The sequence below is a fragment of the Mastigoproctus giganteus genome, chromosome 3, assembly GCF_048544385.1.
Source record: "Mastigoproctus giganteus isolate SK-2022 chromosome 3, ASM4854438v1, whole genome shotgun sequence".
NCBI lineage: Eukaryota > Metazoa > Arthropoda > Arachnida > Uropygi > Thelyphonidae > Mastigoproctus > Mastigoproctus giganteus.
In genome coordinates this window covers 106442016-106464303 of record NC_143577.1, presented here as the reverse complement: position 1 = coordinate 106464303, position 22288 = coordinate 106442016, and the positions used below count along the sequence as shown (strand labels likewise).

The following is a 22288-nucleotide window of genomic DNA, read 5'->3' as shown; positions in this document are numbered from 1 at the left end:
GAATAACTGAAAATAAATTACTAAAACAATATTAATCAGTATAATTAATCAACTAAATGACAGAAAATTGCCCAAAAAAAAAAAAAAAAAAAAAGTGAAGCTAATCACATTGAAGAACATGTAAGGGAAAGGGGAGTGGAGTATGATTTAGTATATTTTATTTGGCATATATGCATTTAGTTTGATTAGTTGATTTGACACTGGTTGATAGGGAAATTCCTTTCGTGTGGTTTCATGTGCTTATGTTTGCTTGTAGAAGTCCTACCGTATTTAAGTTGCTGCTTTCATTAGTTTAATCTTTCACAGGTCATATATTACAGTGAACTTGACTACTTCTCAGCAGTTCATTTAATGAAATCATGCCTGTGGTTCCCCTTCATCTTTCTTTTATTTAGTTATTATCCTTGCTTAATCAAAAACTATAGTAGTGCCATTACAGCAAAAATTTTGTGTTAGTTGCTTCCCATGGTAAGTATAGACATTCTCTATTTCTTTTCTCTTTAATTTCTAGTCAGTAATCAAGTCCGTTTTTACTTAGCTTTATATCTATTTTTGTTTGTATACAAGTTACAATAGTTAATTGCAAATGAAATACTTGTTATAATTTTCAGCAACATTCATGTTATAAAAAGTGGTTAACCTTAATTTAATCATTTTGTGGATTAAAACAACCCCCCCCCCTCCCCAGTTTACCAGATCTATCTTAGTAGAATCTATGGCTGCTAACAACCGAAAGATTCCCCTCCATGGAATTTATTTTCAATCCAGAAACACAGTCGGAACAACTGTATACTACTTGGCACTCCCACTCCAAAAAAGATTTTGCAGTGTTATGAGAACTGTTTGAGGTGGCAATTGTATGTACCCAAAGAGAGAGACTATGTAGAAAAGTAGGATGCAATAGAAAAATCTTATTACTATGTAATAACCCTATGACACAAAATAAATGAGTTGTCTCTGGGCTGCATCTTTTATGTTATAAGTTAACCATTTCAACTCTCTCTCTCTCTCTCTCTCTCTCACACACACACACACACACACACACACACACACACACACACACACACACACACACACACCCCTATAAGTAATATTATTGTTATGGTGTTTTTAGGTATTTCTAATGTAAAGAGTAGAGAAAGTCTAGTCATGAGTACTTCAGATTTGGGAGATTCTGATCCTTTTGGGGCTGCTCCTTTCAGTTTAATAGGTAAGTAATAGAGTTTAATTTAATAGACTTGTAATTTTTAAAACTTATGTAGCTGTGTATTAATAGTGGTTTATGCATGCTTCCATGTAGACCTAACTTATGGTTCTGATAAGTTAGGTGGGCCAAGTATAGACACTTTTTTCCTGTCTGCTATTTTTTCTAAAGGACTTTGTGAGTGAATATACAGAAATTCATATATTCATTCCTAATAGCTATCTTTCATCATAGGTAATCAACTTCTGGACCCTTCCCCAATGCTAATGCATAAAGTTGTACACCGATGAGCCAAAACAATATGACCAGTGAGTTGTTATGCAAATCAAAACAACTGCAGGTGAACTACGGAGCTCGCACGGGTCGGGACATGGGGAAAAAAACCTAATACTGAGCTCAGTTAATCAGTGTTACATTTATATTTCTTCAGATGCGAAAGGCAGTGGACTTGAGCGAGTTTGACAAAGACCAAATTGTAATGGGCGTACGACTGGGTCAGAGCATATCCAAAACAGCACGGCTGGTGGGGTGCTCAGCTTTCGTTCACCTTGAGCATTGATGAGCCGTGGGTTCCCCTCCTCAGAGGGAAACCCACGAGGTGTTGAATGACCACAGCTCATCAATGCTCAAGGTGAATGAAAGCTCTCCCAGATGGTACATGGCAACAGAAGTGTGACTGTGGCGCAACTCGCCAGTAATTGTAATGCTGGTGACGGGAGTAATGTGTCATAACACAGTACATCGAACCCTGCTGAAAATGGGGCTGCTAACCGCAGGCAGCTCACCAGCGACAGCACCTACAGTGCACACGCGAGCATTGAAACTGGACCTTGAGGAAGAAGGTCGAAGAAGGTAGATTGGAAGAAGGTCGTCCGGTCCAATGAATCACATTTCCTGTTGCACCATGTGGACAGCCGGGTACATGTATGTCATTTACATGGGGAAGTGATGGTACCTGGATGCACTGTGTGAAGAAAACAAGCCGGTGGCGGCAGTGTCATGCTTTGGGCAATGTTCTGCTGGGATGCCCTGGGTCCAGTCATCCATGTGCCAGGCACTCTGATGTCTACCACCTACGTAAACATCATTGCTGACCAGGTACACTCTTTCATGGCAATGGTCTTCACATTTGACTGTGCCGTCTTTCAGCAGGATAATTTGCCGTGCCACACCGCCCGGATTGTTCGAGACAGGTTCGTGAAATGTGAGGAAGACTTCCAGGTATTGCCCTGGCCTCTGAATTCCCCAGACATCAATCTCATCGAGTATCTGTGATTTGTTTTGGAACAGCAACTCCGATCTGCGGCATCTCAACCACGTCCCTTACAGAAGTTAAAGGATCTGCTGGTTACATGTTGGTACCAGACACCACAAGACACATTTAGAAATCTTGCAGCATCCATGCCTCACCAGGTACGAGCTGTTATGGCCTCACGTGGAGGATCAACATCATATTAGATAGGTGGTCATAATGTTTTGGCTCATTGGTGTATATCAGAAATTATGAGAAAAGTACATTGAATACTCATAATTTAAAAATCTTTGGAATGGTATTCTCACAACTTGTACCCTTGTCACATATCAATGCATGCACACATACACATCCACTGTGTACTTTCATTTATTCATTATTTTCTAAAGTGGGAATTTGCACTGAATTTTTTGAAACATATTATTAGTGGAGTCCCATGGTGTTCAGTGTTGGGCTTACTATTGTTTTGCATATTTATCAATGATATTGATGAAGATATATCGGGCTTAGTGTCGAAGTTTGCAGATGATACAAAGGTTGGCAGGGTTGTTAACGACAGTAACAGGATCTAGAAAATTTGGGCAGATGGGCTGAGAAGTGGCAACTGAAGTTTAACATAGACAAATGCAAAGTACTGCATATGGGTAGAAGTAACCTCAGAGGAACATACCAACTGTGTGGTACTACACTTAGGGTGATAGAAAATGAAAAAGACCTGGGAGTAATTGTGCAGTCAGATATGAAGTTTTCTGAGCAATGCAAACAGGATGCAATAATATGATACACATGAATTTTGCTAGCAGGGAAAAGGTGATTATCCCTTTGTATAAGGCAATGGTTAGACCATGCCTTGAGTACTGCATACAGCTTTGGAGGCGTCATTTTAGGAAGGATGTAGATTTGCTTGAGCATGTACAGAGAAGGGCAACAAGATTGGTGACAGAAACAAAGGGATCCTCTTTCCAAGAGAGGCTTAACTGCAAATTGCAGCGGCTGGAGACTAGGCACCTGCGAGGTGGGCACCTCCATAGCCAGGTGGGCAGGAGCAGCAGTGCGTAGCACATGCTTCTTGATTAGATCGGGGTTCGAGCCTGTGCCCACCAAATACGGAGGATGCGAAAAGGTCAGGGAATGACCACCGCATATCTCCCGAGCAATATGGCCTTAGTTGCTAATGCTCCTAAAAACCAAAAATAACAAAAAACCTGCGAGGTGATCTCATTGAGGAGTATAAGGCCTTGAATGGATTGAGCACACTGAATTCTGATGGGATTCTTCCACTTGTTCAGATTACAAACCTAAGGGGGCATAAATTCAAATTGAGGAAAGACAGTTGTAGAATAGATGTGTGGAAATTTGCCTTTAGCCAGCAGGTGGTTAATTGCTGGAACAAACTTCCATCTGTTGTTGTGGAAGTCGATAGCTTAAATAAATTCAAGGAGGAACTGGACAAACTTTTAGAGGGAACGGTTGTGTGAATTTTTTTTTTTTTTGTCTGATTCTTCATAAGCTCATACATTGCTTTCTTGCATCACATGCCTCTATTACATGAGTGCAGTAAAGATTTTAATTAATTAGTTTACAGCAGGGGTGGCCAACTTAATTTGATGTGATCTACTTTTTTTCTTCAAAATGTGCCGCAATCTACCATCTCAAGAATTTCATTGCACATGGTTAAAAAAGTTAATCAACACATATTGATAAATGTCTTTAAATTTAAATAGAATTCAGAATTCTTATTTTAAATTCATACGTGTTTAAATTTTTAATTTATGCGAAGTTTGTGTCTTCATGTCATCTGCTAAGCTTTCTCTACCACTGTCAGTGTGGTACCACACAGTTGATACGTTACTCTGGGGTTAATGCTTTCCATATACAGTAAAAATCTCAGCAATATTTTTCTTCAATTTGTTTCGTACCTAAGTCGACATTAAATGGATAAGAAATATATTGAACAATGTATTCAATTGTTTCATCCACCACTTTCTCAATTTTAGAAAAATTTTTTTCACTATTAAATTCACAAACAGGATATTTTTGCAAATGAACTTGCATATTTGCAAAATGATAGAATTTTTTGTCTTTGAGATCCTTAGCCATTGCCAAAAATTGATTATTTATATGCAGAAATATTACTAATCATGCCACCCACATTTTTATTTTTTCCTTGTAATTCCAAATTCAGATCACTTAATTTACTGATAAAATCTGCCAAAAAAGCCAGACCACTCAACCACTCTGTATCTTGTAGCTGCTGGTAATCATCTCCCCTTTGATCAACAATTTTTTTTTTAATTTCATTCAGAAAATTTCAAAATCTCTGTAGAAACTTACTCCAACTCAGCCACCTCACATCTGTGTAATATCAGATCTGGTTCATTTTCATCGAATTGCATTTTGAAAAGTCTCCTTTGATGGAATTCACGATTTTGAAAGCTATGTCCATAACATTTAGAATTTAATCTTTTGCTGGCTAACACTTGTTGGTGTATGATACAGAGGTAACAAAAAATCTGGGCATTCACCATCCTTTTGGCACAATGTGATGAATCCATTAAGATGCCCTGTTATTATTGATACGAGCTTAAATAGTGGTAATTTAATTTTTTCAATAAAATTTTTGAAGGCGTTAAATACCCTATTTCCCCATGTATAAGACGCACCTTAATTTTGGGGCCCCGAAATTTTAAAAAAAATATATTACATAAAGTTATTGAACTCAAGTTTTATTCATCATAAAATTCATACAACTCATCACTGTCAAAACTCCCATCCATTAGCTTGTCCTCATCTATGTCTGATGATGAATCACTGTCTTCATATATTGCCTCGTCCTCAGTTCCATCTATGGCATTTGAAATGCCACACTTCTTAAATGACTTGACAACGATCTCAATCTTGATATTATCCCAGGATCTTTTCACCCAGGTACAAACTTCTCCTATAGTTGGTTTCTTCACTCTTCCTGCTGGTGTCAAATTGTCCCCAGAAGACTTCATCCATTGGTTCCATTCGTCTCTTATATCAGCTTTGAAGGATTTGTTAATGCTGACATCAAGTGGTTGGAGCTGGGATGTCAAGCCTCCAGGTATGACGGCAAGTTTTGTTTTTTGCTCTGCAGCAATCTTCTTTGTATTTTTTGTTTTGTGTGCCCTGAACTGATCAAGCACCAATAGGGCAGGTTTGCATAAGAGCCGACCTGGTCTCCTGCTCCAAACTTTCTCAAACCAGATCTTCATCCCATGCTGATCCATCCAACCCTTGTCATGAATGTGAACAATCACTCCTCGAGGAATGTCTTCTTTTGGCATTGTTTTGCGTTTGAAAATCAGCATAGGAGGCAGCTTGGTTCTGTCGGCACAACAAGCTAGAACAACTGTATAATGGCTCTTTCATGTCCACTTGTTTTCACAGTTACAGTTTTCACCCCCTTCTTATCAACATTCTGTTACTTGGGACATCAAATTGAAGGGGGACTTTGTCCATATTTGCGATCTGTCCCAACTCAAACTGATGTCTTCCGACATTGAATGACAAAACGATGAAATTCAAGGACCTTCTGCTCATAGCTTTCAGGCATCTTTTGGGCAAGTCTGGTGCATGTATGCATGCTTAGTCCATTCCGTTTCATGAACCTGAAGCACTAATTGTGTCCTCCTTTGAAATCAGTAACTTCTTTTTCATCAGCAATTCTTCTTGCCTCATGCTGAACCATCTTTGTGGACACAGGAATTCCAATTGCCCTTTGCTCCTCAATCCATATCTTCAATTCCCTCTCTAAATCAGGCCATTTTGCTGACTTGCCTATAATGGTCTTATTCTGCCGTGGCATTTTCAGTGGGGTTTCTTCTTCCCGTAGCCAGTCTCGGATTGTTTTCTCAGTTGGAGGAGGACCAAATTTATGTTCAGCAGCACGATTTCCATTCACTTTTGCAAACTGGATCACTTTTAACTTGAATTCAGCACTGTACGAAAATCTTTTCTGAGCCATTTCTGGGCAGAACGTGGCAAAACGTAACCTAATATATCGGTAACAAGTGCAAAACAACGAGCGCAAAGACAACAAGCGCGAAAAAGCAGGAAATGCAAATAAAAAAAATCTACAACCACTATATAAGACACACCCAGTTTTTAGACCCCAAATTTTTCGAAAAAAGGTGCGTCTTATACATGGGGAAATATAGTATATCAAGACCTCTAGTCCTTTCTTTTAATGAAACCATATCCAGAATTTCTTCTCTAGTGGCAGAATCATCGAAAACCATACAAATAAAAACGAGCGATTGAGCTGTATCACTGACATCTGTAGATTCATCCAGTTGTAACGAAAAGGGCACACCACTAGCAATATAACCACGCAATTGTTCGCTCACGTTTTTACTCATTTTTTCGTTTTTTACTCATCACAGTATTTTGAGATAATTGCAGATCTTGAAGAGCACTTTTAATTTCATTTTCGTGCTTAAAATTTTCAAAAAGAGAATCTGTTATTTCTAAAAATGTCTTTAATGAATTGACCATCAGAAAATGGTTTGCATTTTTTTTTTTTTTTGGAAGAAATGAGTCACTTTAAATGATGCTACAGTTACTGCTTTAGATTGTAAATTAGATGTCAAGAAGAAATTTTGTTGCGCGAATAATCTGGATTTAAGTTCTTTTGATTTATTTTTTCTAAGGTCACTATTAGGCGGAAAATCCGATTGGTATTTACCATGGAGTGCGTTGAAGTGCCTTTCTAAATTTCCTTTTTTGGGTCTAGCCACAAAGCATTGCAAATCAAACAACATTTTTCTTTTATCATTACAAAAAAGTATTCTAGTTCCCACTCTTGATGAAAATGATACGTTTTTCTCTTTTTCGTTGTATTCATTTTAAATCAAGGGATATTAATTTAACGTCTAAGTACTGTCCAGTTATTAATATTAAGAAAGCAAAATAAGAATTCGACACGTACACTATGCTTTCCACAACATAACTGCGTGAATTTTCACTAGACCACAGAGTAGTACTCTGTGCACTAGATAAGCCTAGCTGCTGCGTAGCGACAAGAGTAGTCACATGGCTCAGTGGATTCGTATGCAGTGGGGTGCATAATAATAATAACATTTAGATTTTGACTAATCTATTTTTTATATATGTTTAAAATTCGTCGTGATCGACTAAAATTAAAGCCATGATTGACTGGTAGATCACGATCAACTTGTTGGCCGCCCCTGGTTTACAGCATGGGTGGCCAACTGGTGGGAAAGCTTCCTAATGTTAGGAACTCATTTTTCGTTTTTATGTTAGGAACTCACTTTTTTTTAAATAGTTTAAGGTTTTAATTTGTCTGAAATAAAAATGGAACAGCATGTGCATTTTTTTTTTGGTAGAATTTGAAAAACAGATTTGCAAAATATTTTCTATCAGCCTTCTATATAATTGAATCACTTTGTATTAATAATTTTTTGCTTTATTTTCTTCTAGGTGCTAAACATACTGCAAAAGATAAAATACAAACAAAATCTGGACTTATTCTAGGAGGAGGTTTGTTTCCATTCAAGTTTTTATATTCACCTCGTTGGATTAATTAACCTACAAAATATTTGTACTTCATTAGAATAATAAAATACAGATAAAATATTGTAATAGTTTAAAGTATTTAGGAATAGTCAGTAAGTAAACACACAAGGCATATGGTTTTTCATATTATAATTCATATAAACAGTGCAGGATAATTGTATTGTCATCCTACTCCTTTTTGACATAGTTTGCACAAAGATCATATTGTATGGTGAGTTTTTCTTTCTCTGTTGACAGAAGTCCATGTGTTTTTTGCTGTTCAGCCATTGTTTCACATGTTTCCACAATGACCTCCAACTCATTACTTCAACACTGGAAAAAAGATGCTAATACCTAGGTACCACGCAATGGGATGCTTTAGTATTTCCTACTTCAAATATTGCAAAAGTTGTTGGGTTGCTACAGCTGAGTGTAGCCATATATAAGTCATACAGTAAAAGAATGTCCTTCTGGAGAAGACTTTCATTTAGTGGCCATGCACTGAAGATTGCATATTAAGTTGCCACATTCATTGTTGTGTTCCATGTTGTCCATTTGCATGAAGTCTACATGAGGCATCAGCATGTTGTATCTGTAGTAGTGTGTATTCTATAGTCAATTTGATGGCTTGTGTGTTGTGCCAGGAGTATTGATGTAAAACTAAAACTTAATGCATTGACAGATGAAATTGAATCACTGAAGAAGTGAATGGATGCTGTAGAGACAAATAAAACTGTGGTCACTAGATACTTGAATCTCCGTAGAGATTCAAGTATCTAGTGACTTGCCTAGTGATGCACTGATTTAGGTCTCAGGGAAGAATGATCCAATGCAAACTTCTCTGGTTCAAAAGGACCCAGTTTTTATTGGGCAAGGAAATGATTGTCAGAGAAATGCTTTTTGTAATAAGGATAAGTGAACTAGAACCAGGAAATGTTTAACTTCTGTTCTAAGGAAAATATTGAATTCACTAAAGAAGTAATACAGGATCATTTAGACAAGACTGCAGTTATAATTCAGACGCAGTGTAATTTCCCCTTAACAAACACACAAAGTTTGTTAAGGAGAAGTCTTGTCTGACCAGTTTGATTGGATACTATGATGTAGTCACAAAGGAACTGGATGCAGAGAATAATTTTGATATCATATATTTTGATCTTAGAAATGCTTTTGATACTGTTGTGCATGGAAGTACTACACAAATTGGAGCAGTGTGGCACTGGAGGCAAATTGCTGCTATGGATAAAGGGATGGTTGAGTGGGAGAAGACAGAGTGGTAATCAATGGACACCGCTCTTCGTGGACTAGTGTTATTAGTGGAGTCCCCCAGGGTTCAGTGTTGGGTCCATTGTTGTTTTCTGTATATATCAATGATATTGATGATGGTATATCAGGCTTAATGTCCAAGTTTGCAGACGATACAAAGGTCGGCAGGGTTGTTAATGACACTAATGACAGTATGCTGCCGCAATAGGATCTAGAAAAGTTGAACAGATGGGCTGGGAGGTGGCAACTGAAGTTTAACATTGACAAATGTAAAGTACTGCATATGGGAAACAGTAACCCCAGAGTAAAGTATCACATGTGTGGTACTACACTGACAGTGGTAGAGAGTGAAAAGGACCTGGGGATAATTGTGCAACCAGATATGAAGTTTTCTGAGCAGTGCAGATGGTCTGCAAGAATAGCTCATGGTCTTGTCAATGATATACAGGAATTTTTCTAGCAGGGATAAGGAGGTGATTATCCCCTTGTTTAAGGCAATCGCCAGGCCTTGAGTACTGTATACAGGTCTGGAGGCCTCATTTTAAGAAGGATGTAGAGCTGTTGGAACGAGTACAGTGAAGGGCAACAAGAGTGGTGAATGGAACAAAGGGTTGCTCTTATGAAGAAAGGCTTAATTTTTGCAAATTACAGTGTCTGGAGACTAGGCACCTGTGAGGTGATCTGATTGAGGTGTATAAAGCCTTGAATGGTTTGAGCGTGCTCAATGCTGATGGGATTGTTCCTCTTGCTCGGAATAATTGCCTGAGAGGGCATAAATTCAAATCGAGGAAAGACACTTGTAGGATATGTGCAGAAGTTTGCCTTTAGCAAGCCAGCGGGTGGTTGATTGCTGTCTGTTATTGTAGAAGTTGATAACTTAAACAGATTCAAGGCAGAACAAGACAAACATTTGGAGCGAGTGGGTGGTTGAAATGAGAAGTGTCTGTGTGGTGTTTTTTTTTTTTTTTTTTTTTTTTTTTGCTGATGCTATATAAGCTTGCTTTCTTGCATCATGTGCCCTTGCCAATGCTAATATCAGCAACATCTTGTCATTCTGATATACTGGATGCAAAATTTGAATATCGTAATTAAAAAGTATGTACAAGAGTGATAGACTTGACATAAGGGAAGGAAGAGTAATTATTTAATTGCCAAGAATGTAGATTTAAAATAAGCACATCCAGTAGATATGCTTGTTTTGAACAATGATTATATCATGCCATACTGATTCAACATGTGTTGAATCAGTATGGTGTGACATAATCATTGACCAGGTAGGTGACTGTGATGAGTATGATGCACATCATTACAGACAAATAGAATGGGCAAGTAAATCAGAATGTGTTATTATAGCAGAATAATTTTCCAGTAATTTACTGGAACTTGTGAATTAGTAGTAGACTTAGTAGTTGAGCATTTCTGGAATTGCTGGATGATAAAAGTCTGCACAGGCTTGGCCCTCAGGCTTAAGCCCGACCCAGCCCGAGGGCCAGGTTCCTGCCTTATAGCACAAATCATAATCGGGCTTGGGTCGGACCGAGCAGTACAGATAACATTCGGGTTTGAGTACAGTCAGGTAATATTTGGGTTAAGATTTTATCAAATGCTATAACTATTTCAGGCTTCCCTCAGCCATTTTATATTCCAATGAAAAACTTATTTGTATTAGCAAGTAGCTCATATAGAGAAAACACAGAATATAAAGTTATCTGGCACTGTTTGTGTTGCAGTCAGTGACAAAACGTGTGGAATAGGAATATCTTATTGGTACCAGAGATAGGGGAAGTCCCGTATTAGTATAAGTAGACTATTCAGTCGAGATAAATAAAACAAGTGTTGAAATATGGACAAAATGGAAATTGTTTTCACAATGAAAAGCAATCAAGTTGTGATCTGCTCCAGTCAAGAAATGAGTGTATCATAACAAAAACAAATCATTGTGGTAATAAAGTCTTCTTTTCTCCTTATTTGCATTGAAGAAGTAGTACTCTTATATGTGCAGGCTGGGATGAACTGCTGTAGTTGCTAGTATTTCCAACTATGGAAACAAGTTGCAAATTGTGGGGGGATTTGTAAACTGAGTTAACAACAAACAGTTAGAAATGCTTTAAGAAGTTTGGGAACAAATTGTTAGTCGTATGAAATATGAGGAACTGATTTGCACAAGATTAGGCCAATAACAATGTGTTCGTAACACGCTACTGTTACACCCTCAGCAGTTCAATCTGATTGTTCTCTGACTCATGTTACATCAGAAGGAAATGTGGATGAAGAAGAAATATATTTATTTTCTGTATAGGGGACTTTGTATATTTTTAATGTTATAGAATTTGATTTGGTGACTTTTTAACTGCATTTGGCCACCTATTTTTAACTGCATTTGGCCACCTATTTTTAACTGCATTTGGCCACCTATTTTTAACTGCATTTGGCCACCTATTTTTAACTGCATTTGGCCACCTATTTTTAACTGCATTTGGCCACCTACAAGAATTGAGCACCAGAATTGAAGTCTGGTGCTCAATTCAATATTTCTGCACCAGAATTGAATTCTGGTGCTCAATTCAAGAAGCAATTGAGCACCAGAACAATATTTACAAATAGGTTTTGAACTTTTAGTTATTTTTTTCAAATACACAAAAGAACGTACGCCCCTCAGAATGAATTTTGAGAAAATAAAAGGGATTTTAAAAAATGGTGATATATTTTGATGGAAACAAACATGCCAAAAGTGAGGTATGGAAATAGTTTTGTGAACTGCAAGCTGCAGCTATTGAAGAGAAAATTGTTGCTGTTCAGTAGATAAAATGACACTCTTTTAAGCCAAAAAAAAAAAAAAACGAACTTTTTCATTTAATTCATCATTCTTGTAAAATCAGTGATGGGCACAGTAGCATACTACAGAAAGTAAAGGACAAAGTGACTAAAACTTGTCTCCCTATGTTACAGCAATATTATATCTTTTGACATTGTAGCAACTGGTTTGGCTTTATAGAGTACTCCCAGTTTTTAATAAAAGTAGGGTAACAGTGTAAAAGTAGGGAAATCTTAATGCTAGTGATGTGTTACTAGATCCTACAGCTGTTTCCTGCAGTGCACAAAAGGAAGCTGAAAAGTTGCGCAAAACACTTAACCAGTATTCAGTCATGAATTGATTGATGTCAATGTAGTGCATTTGCTGACATATGGACAGATGACTATTAGCACATATCCTGCATAACACTAATGTTATATTATACTGACGATGAATGGAAGCTGTAAAATAATTTACTGTTCACTTGTAAATTTCCAGGCAATTGTAAAACTGCCACCAATATCAGAAAGGAGTTGAGTCGCAGGCTTGTGAATTATGTCTTCAGCTAGACATCTCCAAGTTAATTTTTTAAAAAAAAAAAGATCAAGGAGCTAACATTCTATGTACTCTTCAGTTCTGCACAGTACCATTCTAAGAAACGCCTTCAAAAGGGAATTCCTGGAAACAAACTTACCTTGTGTTAACTTGTTAACACTCAAGGTTAAAGGTATTTTGACATACCTCAAACAGTCTCATCTTATACCCCAGATATCACCAGAAAACCACCGTTCATCAAAGTTGCGAGTCACATTGATGTAGCAGAATAAACATGTACAAATCATTTGGTGCTAATTATCAAGATATTAAAAACATTCTAATAGAATGCTGGAAAAAAAAGCAGCATATATCATGTTCAACATGAGACTGCTGAACTTCTTTTATACCATTCAAAGAAGGTTCAGGTTCACTGCAACACAGATACGCATGCAATATTTCTGCTTGTTCTGACAATGATTTAATTTACTAAATCTCTTGAACCCGTTGGCATAGGACACTCATGAACTGGCCAAATTAAAAAAAATTGCTCTTGTTTGATTCTGAAAGTAAAATTCAAAGCCCATAAATTGCACAGAGCTGCTTTGTTCTTGTGGCCAGATTTGTTCCAGTTAAGAATGCCTTAAATTGAAGAACAAGAAGAAACACATGGTTATGTGCAAAATTTAATAGAAAAATTTAAATGTTATGAAGAATTCCGAATGACTGCAATTACATCAAGAAATCTTTGCAGGGAAAGTGTGAGCAACAGTGACCAACATATAAGAAAACAGCTGAAGTTTTTTGAATCTGTGCATGTTTGAAGACAAAACTGAAGAGTTGCATAGTTAGGAAGATGAAATTAAGAAATAATGAATATTGACATAGACCATGTTGAACTTCATGACTTGATTGGTGAAGAAACCATGGACAGGAATTAAAGTTTCTATCGAGAATTTCCAAACACATACTTTGTGTATCTGCCACCAGCCAGGCTAGTTGTGCAGAAGTGTCGAACCTCTCTAAGCAAGGAAAATGTTGATTCCATTTGTTATTACACAACAATATATAAAAAAAAAAAATGTGCCTGAATGATGTTCAGCTTGAAAGTATGTTGAATGCAGGGAGTTGATTTCATTATAGTCCTTAGAAAAATAAAGAAAACTTAACATTGAATTTTGAATTTATTTAACCTTTCATTGAATTGATTAAATTAATTATTTAACTTTTAAACAATTAGATCATATGTATAGCGTAGCTTAATATTCAGCACTCACCTCATAATAATCCGCTTGGTTTGATGAAACTTTTAACAGGTACATAGTAATTATAAAAAGTTGGAATTCTGATAAGTGGATATTCGTAACTTAGTGTAATTATAAATTTTAAAGGACTAAAAAATTACTAAATTATGAGCTTTAAAAATTTGCCTAAAAAAAGAAAGTGCACATTCCATTCTATAGTTGTCTTATTAAATTTGTGTATTAAAAATTAAAACAGAATAGAAGCTAATAGTCGCGCATGAGCGACTTTCGAAACCGTCCTTAGCTTTAGTGGAAAGAGAAGAACACGTGAAGTATGTTATATACTAGTTAAATTCCCGAAATGCATCTCAGTGTACGTGGAAACTTTATACGGGCTAAATTCCAAATAGGAGAGAGGTTGATTGGAACCTTAAGTCAGTTTAATATGTTGAACGAGGTGTGCCGCTTAAACCATTCAATAACCAGAATTCAAAATTCTTCATTTTGAAGAATTTTATAACTAGAATTTAGTTTAATTGTTGTAATTGCCAGAGAAATGTGTAGATTATGATTATAAGATTGAACATGTGTTAATTCTGTGCCTGATAAATTAGATTTGAAACTATTGAAGTGATAGTAGGCATGTGTGTTAGAAATTTTTGAAGTGCCAAATTTAGCTGTTGTACTACCAATGTAACATGCTTGACAATCTGATTGACATCTAATTAAATATATAATGTTATTGTAATCCTGTGTCATATACTCATACGTTGTGCTGTATGAATTAAATTTAGAACTTAATTTATTATAAGATGTAAATATTAACTTAATATCTGTATTCTTAAAAATCTGTCAAAGCCCATATAGCATATTGTTTATGGTATGGAAGAACAATAAGAGTTCTGTGTGTCTTATTCAGATAGTTATTAATATTGTCAGGGCTATTAATACTATTATGGACTTTAGTAATGGTTTCTTTTATTAGTTGTAATGGATATTTCCTGTCGATAATTTTTTTTTTTTTTAGTGAGGTATTGTAATTCTGTGGATAGATCTACTTGTGTGTGACTATATTTAATACCATTATATATCTGGTTATAAAGAACTTTTTTAATATATAGAGGATAGTGTGAGTAGTAATGTAGGAACTTCCCTGTGTGTGTCTGTTCTTCCTGTATATTTTAGTGCCTAAAATTGTACCGATTTTATATATAGTGAGATTTAGAAAATTAATTTTATTATTGGTTTCTACTTCAAGGGTAAATTTGAATCTTTCATGTGTTATATTAAATGTATTTAATAAGGTGTCAATAGTTGTTTTGTTACCTATTAAAAGTACGTCATCTGCATCATATACATTTTGATACTTAGAGGAATGGGTTGAAGTACTTTTTTTCACTAGAAGTGAGATAGATTTTGGATAAAGGAGCCGAAATATCGAGGCCCATAGGAAAGCCAAAAATTTGTTCATAAAAATTATTTTGAAATCTAACTTGCTTGGCATTAAGTAAAAGTGACACGAGCTCTAAAATGTATACCAGGTTTAATGTCAGAGTTTGCAGATGATACAAAGGTTGGCAGGGTTGTTAACCACAGTAAAGACAGTATGCTACTCCAACTGGATCTAGATAAGTTGAGTAAATGGGTTAAGAAGTGGCAACTGAAGTTTAACATTGACAAATGCAAAGTACTGCATATGGGTAGCAATAACCGAAGAGAAACGTACCAACTGTCTGGTACTACACTCAGGGAAGTGGAAAGTGAAAAAGACATGGGGGTAAGTGTGCAGACGGGCTGCCAGACCAGGTCATGGAGTCTTGTCAATGATATATAGGAATTTTGCTAGCAGGGACAGGGAGGTAATTATCCCATTATACGAGGCAATGGTCAGGCCACACCTAGAGTACTGTGTACAGGTCTGGAGGCCTCATTTTAGGAAGTATGTAGAGTTGCTAGAACGTGTACAAAGAAGGGCAACAAGATTGGTGAGGGGACCAAAGGGGTGCTCTAACCAAGAAAGGCTTAAGTTCTGTAAATTGTAGCTCCTGGAGAGTAGGCACCTATGAGGTGATCTGATTGAGGTGTATAAGGCCTTGGGCTTGAGCAAGTTGAATGCTGATGGGATTCTTCCTCTTGCTCAAATTAAGAACCTGAGGAGGCACAGATTCAAATTGAGGAAAGACAGTTGTAGAACAGATGTGTGGAAATTTGCCTTTAGCCAGTGGGTAGTTGATTGGTGGAACAGCCTTCCATCTTTTGTTGTTAGAAGTGATAGCCTAAATATATTTAAGGCTAAGCTGAACAGGCATTTGGAACGAATGGAGGGGTGAAATGGGAGGGTTTTTTTTTTTTTTTTGCTGATGCTGCATAAGCTTGCTTTCTTGCCTCATATGCCTCTACTAATGCTAATGTCATTAACATTTAAATCAGTACGTTTTGTCAAAGTGTCATCTTTAATTAATAGTTCTTTAAGAGCTAATAGCGTAACTTCGATGTGCACATTTGTATATAGGGAGACGACGTCAAAAGATTCAAGAATATCATTTTCAGATATGGTCACAGAAGTTATATGTTCATGTGCCTGCTTAGTGTTGTATGCCCTAAACCGAGAAACCCTCATTAGAGGTGAAATAATTTTAACGAGGAATATGGATAGATTAGCATAAGCTGACTGTTTAAAGGAAACAATAGATCTCAAAGGGTAATCTTGTTTATGGAGTTTAACTATTCCAAAAATATGTGGAAGTATATTACTGCGAGTACCTGTCTGTTGGAGGGTATGTAAATTAATTTGTTTATTAGCTCTGAGCTTCCTTAAAATCCATCAAGTTTATTTTTAAGTTTGTTAATGTTAAACGTGTTGTAAACTCTGTATGTCGTTGAGTCTGACAGAAGGTGTAACACTTTTTCTGTATATGTATTTTTGTCCATGATTGCGATGGTGTCACCATTATCTGCCTTTTGTATTATGATGTTGGGATTTTTCATGAAGTCTCGTGTACTGGTTAATTGAGAGTTAAAAACAGCATTGGTGGTAGTAGTAGTAGTAGTAGTAGTGGCATGTGATGCAAGAAAGCAAGTGTATGAGCTTATGCAGCATCGGCCAAAAAAAAAAAAAAAAAAAATCACACCATTCCCTCCAAATGCCTGTCCAGTTCCTCCTTAAATTTATTAAACCTGTCAGCTTCTACAACGACAGATGGAAGTTTGTTCCAGCAATTAACCACCCGTTGGCTTAAGGCAAATTTCCGCACATCTATTCTACATCTGTCTTTTCGTAATTTGAATTTATGCCCCCTTAGGTTCGTAATCTGAACAAGTGGAATGATCCCATCAGAATTCAGCGTGCTCAACCCATTCAAGGCCTTATATACCTCAATCAGATCACCGCGCAGGTGCCTGGTCTCCAGCCACTGCAATTTGCTGAACTTAAGCCTCTCTTGGTAAGAGGATCCCTTTATTCCCCTCACCAATCTTGTTGCCCTTCTCTGTACACGCTCAAGTAAATCTACATCCTTCCTAAAATGAGGCCTCCAGACCTGTACGCAGTACTCAAGGCGTGGCCTGACCATTGCCTTATACAGAAGGATAATCACCTCCTTTTCCCTGCTAGCAAAATTCCTATATATCATTGACAAAACCCCATGGCCTGCCCTGGCAGCCTGTCTGCATTGCTCAGAAAACTTCACATCTGACTGCACAATTACTCCCAGGTCTTTTTCATTTTCTACCACTTTAAGTGTAGTACCACACAGTTGGTATGTTTCTCTGGGGTTACTTCTACCCATATGCAGTACTTTGCATTTGTCAAGGTTAAACTTCAGTTGCCACTTCTCAGCCCATCCGCCCAAATTTTCTAAATCCTGTTGCAGTAGCACACTGCCATTACTGTCATTAACAACCTTGCCAACCTTTGTATCATCTGCAAACTTCGACATTAAGCCTGATATACCTTCATCAGTATCATTGAATAATATACAAAACAACAGTGGACCTAACGCTGAACCCTGTGGGACTCCACTAATAACATTAGTCCAAGAAGAGCAGCACCCATTGATTACCACCCTCTGTCTTCTCCCACTTAACCATCCTTTTATCCATTGTAGCAACTTACCCTTAATACCATTCTCCTCCAATTTGTACAATAGTCTTCCATGCGTAACAGTATCAAACGCTTTTCTGAAATCCAAATATGTGATATCAAAATTATTTTTTGCATCCAGTTCCTTTGTAACCACATCATAATATCCTATCATTTGTCAGACAAGACTTTCCCTTAACAAACCCATGCTGTGTCTGAATTATTGCTGCAGTCTTGTCTAGATGATCCTGCAATGCATCTTGAACCAGTGACTCCATTATTTTACCCGGAACAGAAGTTAAACTAACTGTTCTGTAATTACTTGTGTCACCCTTCTATCCCCCTTTGTGAATTGGGGATACATTTGCACATCTCCAGTCCGTGGGGATCTCCCCTGAATCCAAGGATGCTCTCATAATTATGGCTAAGGGTTTGCTTAGTTGCTTTGCCGCCTCCTTTAATATAACTGGATAGATCCCATCCACCGCAGGTGCTTTTTTTATGTTTAACTTCAACAATTTCTCCTCCACTTTGCTTTCAGTTATTACAAAATCATTAAGTATCCTGCTACAATTTGATAACCTTCTGCCATTTTCAAACCTTAATTCCTCATGTGTGAATGTAGATGCAAAATACTCATTCAGTTTATTTGCTATCTGAGCAGGATCATTAAAAGTCGAACCATCGATGTCAAGTGGACCAATCAGATTAACTCCTTCCTTTTAGAGTTTATATAAGTAAAGAAATCCTTGCTGTTTTTCTTAGCATCTTTTGCCAAGGATTTCTCGCAATCTGCCTTCACCTGCCATAGGCTTCTGAGTCGCTTGATAATTTATATGCATCCCATGCATTTTTCTTCTCTGTCACAAATCTCATTAGTTCATTTGATAACCATTTAGGCCTAAATCTTGAACAATATTTCTTAATAGGTATGAAACTTTTAGTAGCATCCATGATTAATTCCTTGAATGCTTCCCACTTAGAATTTATTGTTGGTAACATCGTCAGTTGAGACCACTTTACAGAAGCAAAAACCCTTTCCTTTAGCCCTGATGGTAATTAAATCTTTAAGTAAATCCCACATCAGTAAACTGTGATCACTGCCACCTAGTGGTTCCTTTATCTGCAAATTCTTAATACATGAATGATCACTGCTGATAACCAGATCAAGAGTATTACTTTCTCTGGTTGCTTCTCGAACATGCTACTGCAGAAAGCAATCATCCAATAAATCCACAAAAGTCTTACTAGTGTGTGAGTGACCAACCCACAAGTTTAAGTCAATATCTGGGAAGTTAAAATCCCCCATTATAAGACATTCCGATTTACTAGCCCACTCTATTTCTCTGTACAATTGTTCATTGTACTCATTCGAGTCATTAGGCCTATAACACACTCCTACTCTTATTTTTGCTTTCGCAGTGCTTATGTTACACCAAACTGACTCAACAGTACACTGTTCTTCTATATCAACTGGATGCACTTCTTTTGATTTTATGTTTTTCTTAATTAACAGCATAACACCTCCTCCCTTTCTATCCTGTCTATCCTTTCTGTACACATTGTACAGAAAGGTTTGGTTTATTGTGAAACCATACGTTAAACCAATGTACATTGGTTTCACGTATGATATGATATTTATCAGGATGGTTATCAAGCTTAGTTTATACTTCAATTATAGCATCTTTAATAGGATAGTGATTGCTGCTAATGGCAAAGTTAAATCCATATCCTAAACTAGAGAGTTCATTGGGAGAAAATGTTTGCATAGAAATGTTTACAACCGAGTTGTTTGGGATTTTTTGTAAATTTTTGTGAGTATATCCCATTTCTTGGCATGTTTTTGTGTAATATAACTTAAAGTTCCAGAATTCGTGTGTTGCTCTGGTCCACGAAATTGTACTAAGTCGTGGGGATTAGTTCCATTTTAAGTTTGAATCTGAGGGAGTGTATTTGATCTAAAAGGAGAAATTTGTCTCTGTATCTTTTTCGTAATTCAGTTTTTATTATGGCAATAGAGGCTTGATGTATAATAAAAGGGTATTTCTTAATCGTGTTTTTGGTACAGATACAAGTGAATTTGGGTATTATATCATGTGTGAGACATTTCTTTAAAAATGAGATATGGAGTTTATTGGAAAAATATTTAACTAATAGTCTAGTGCAGTGGTTCTCAAACTTTTTCATGTGAAGGCACCCTAAATCCATTATGAAAAATGCTCAGCACCGGTTGCAATGGGCACTGGCAGAATATTTTGTTATAGCGAAACGGTGCTGTTTCATATACAGTGTACGCGACAGATGGCTTGGCTCGGCTGTTCCGTATATGTAGGTGTATGTACATAAACACTGCGATGCGGTCAGCAATCATTTCATGACGACTTCTAATTTACACAGTTGCATGAAATTCAACAACCTTTTGTAGCGACGGCCACGATGTAAGCCAGTGCTAAATTTGACATTGCAGCGCCCCTATAAAGAGTAAGTGGCACCTTAGGGTGCCGTTGCACCCACTTTGAGAACCACTGGTCTAGTGAAATGGAGTTTCCTATTGTACATATCTGAATGCATTTGGGAAAGCGTGGATAGACATGCAGAAGAGGTGTAATAAATGGTTAAAGGATTATTTGTTGAAATGACTGATCATATATTAAGGATTCCTTATGTGCTGTGATATAACGACTAGATCATAAGTATAGCAATCTGCTTGGTCTGATGAAACTTATAACAGGTACATAGTAATTATAAAAAATCTGATAATAAATTAGGTTCTAAATGTAATTAATACAGGACAACATATGAGTATACGATACAGGATTACAATAACATTATATATTTAATTAGATGTCAATCAGATTGTCAATCATGTTAAATTGGTAGTACAACAGCTAAATTTGGCACTTCAGAAATTTCTAACACACGTGCCTGCTATCACTTCAATAGCTTCAAATCTAATTTATCAGGCCCAGAATTAACACATGTTCAATCTTATAATCATAATCCACACATTTCTCCGGCTATTACAACAATTAAACTAAATTGTAGTTATAAAATTCTTCGAAATGAAGGTCTGGTTATTGAATGGTTTAAGCGACACACCTCGTTCAACATATTAAACACGAAGGTTCCAATCAACTTCTCCCCTATTTGGAATTTAGCCCGTATAAAGTTTCCACATACACTGAGATGCATTTCAGAAATTTAACTAGTATATAACATACTTTGCGTGTTCTTCTCTTGCTACTAAAGCTAACTGAGGACGGTTTTGAAAGTCGCTCATGCATGACTATTAGCTTCTATCCCGTTTTAATTTTTAATACATGAATTTAATAAGACAACCATAGAATGGAATGTGCACTTTCCTTTCTTAGGCAAATTTTAACACATTTTAAAGCTCATTTAGTAATTTTTTAGTTTTTTAAAATTTATAATTACACTAAGTTATGAATAGCCACTTATCAGAATTCCAACTTTTTATAAATACTATGTACCTGTTATAAGTTTCATCAAACCAAGCTAATTATTATGAAGTGAGTGCTGAATATTAAGCACTCACCTCATATTTTATATTTTATATCACAGCACATAAGGAATCCTTAATATATGATCCGTCTTTTAAACAATTTATTTAACCCATTCAATAAAGCCTTTAAATTTTTGCTACTCAATGTTTCTTTTTAAAAAAAATTTTATGGATTTTTAAAAATTTTTTTCCCTCTCTGAAATACTCTCATCTAAAACCATTGCAGAATACGTGTGTGATTTTAATAGTGTATTCATTAACAGTAAGCTTTGTACATAATCATAGTTTTTTCCACTTGGACTATTTTCCACTTGGTACCCCAGTACCACACTTTTCACACCACTGATCTGTATTTTTCATCACTCTACTTCAGTCATATACAGTCTAGTAGGTTAACCCATAACCCATATGTTGTAGCTTTCGATTAATTAGTGTCGACACTGTTCCCCAGTTGGGATGCTTTTCTTTCAGTTTGTATTAGATGAATATTTGTTTATTTACATTGCATGTACGAATATCTTGTTTCATAAATCAATGTTAAGTTTTGTTTATTTTTCTAAGGACTATGATGAACTGAAATATAGGTCAGTATGTCTTTTTTTAATCATCAGTATATCTCCATGTTTCTCTTCTGCATTTATTTATAGTAACAGCACAATGTTCAGAATGGCACCTGATGTTTTTAATTCCACAATACAGTTGAGGATATACCATCATGTGTTATTAATACACAAAACGTACAGCACCTTATAGGTACTGAAAATCAGACAAGCTGATGCAGAGCCTTTGTGGTATGTGGAATAATTCTACAAAATTCTGTAAATTGATGTATACCAGTTTTAATCTAAC

General features: G+C 36.4%; 1 protein-coding gene across 3 annotated transcripts in view; it reads left to right on the top strand.

Annotated features, from left to right (window-relative positions):
- Positions 1 to 22288, top strand: part of LOC150088207 (uncharacterized) — a 376069-nt gene that overhangs the window by 343495 nt on the left and 10286 nt on the right. For all 3 annotated transcript variants that reach the window (XM_090369384.1, XM_090369385.1, XM_090369386.1), the window contains 2 exons: positions 1115 to 1210; positions 7923 to 7982. In XM_090369384.1, coding sequence (XP_090225510.1) covers positions 1115 to 1210; positions 7923 to 7982 — 156 coding nt within the window. The remainder of the gene's footprint in view (positions 1 to 1114; positions 1211 to 7922; positions 7983 to 22288) is intronic.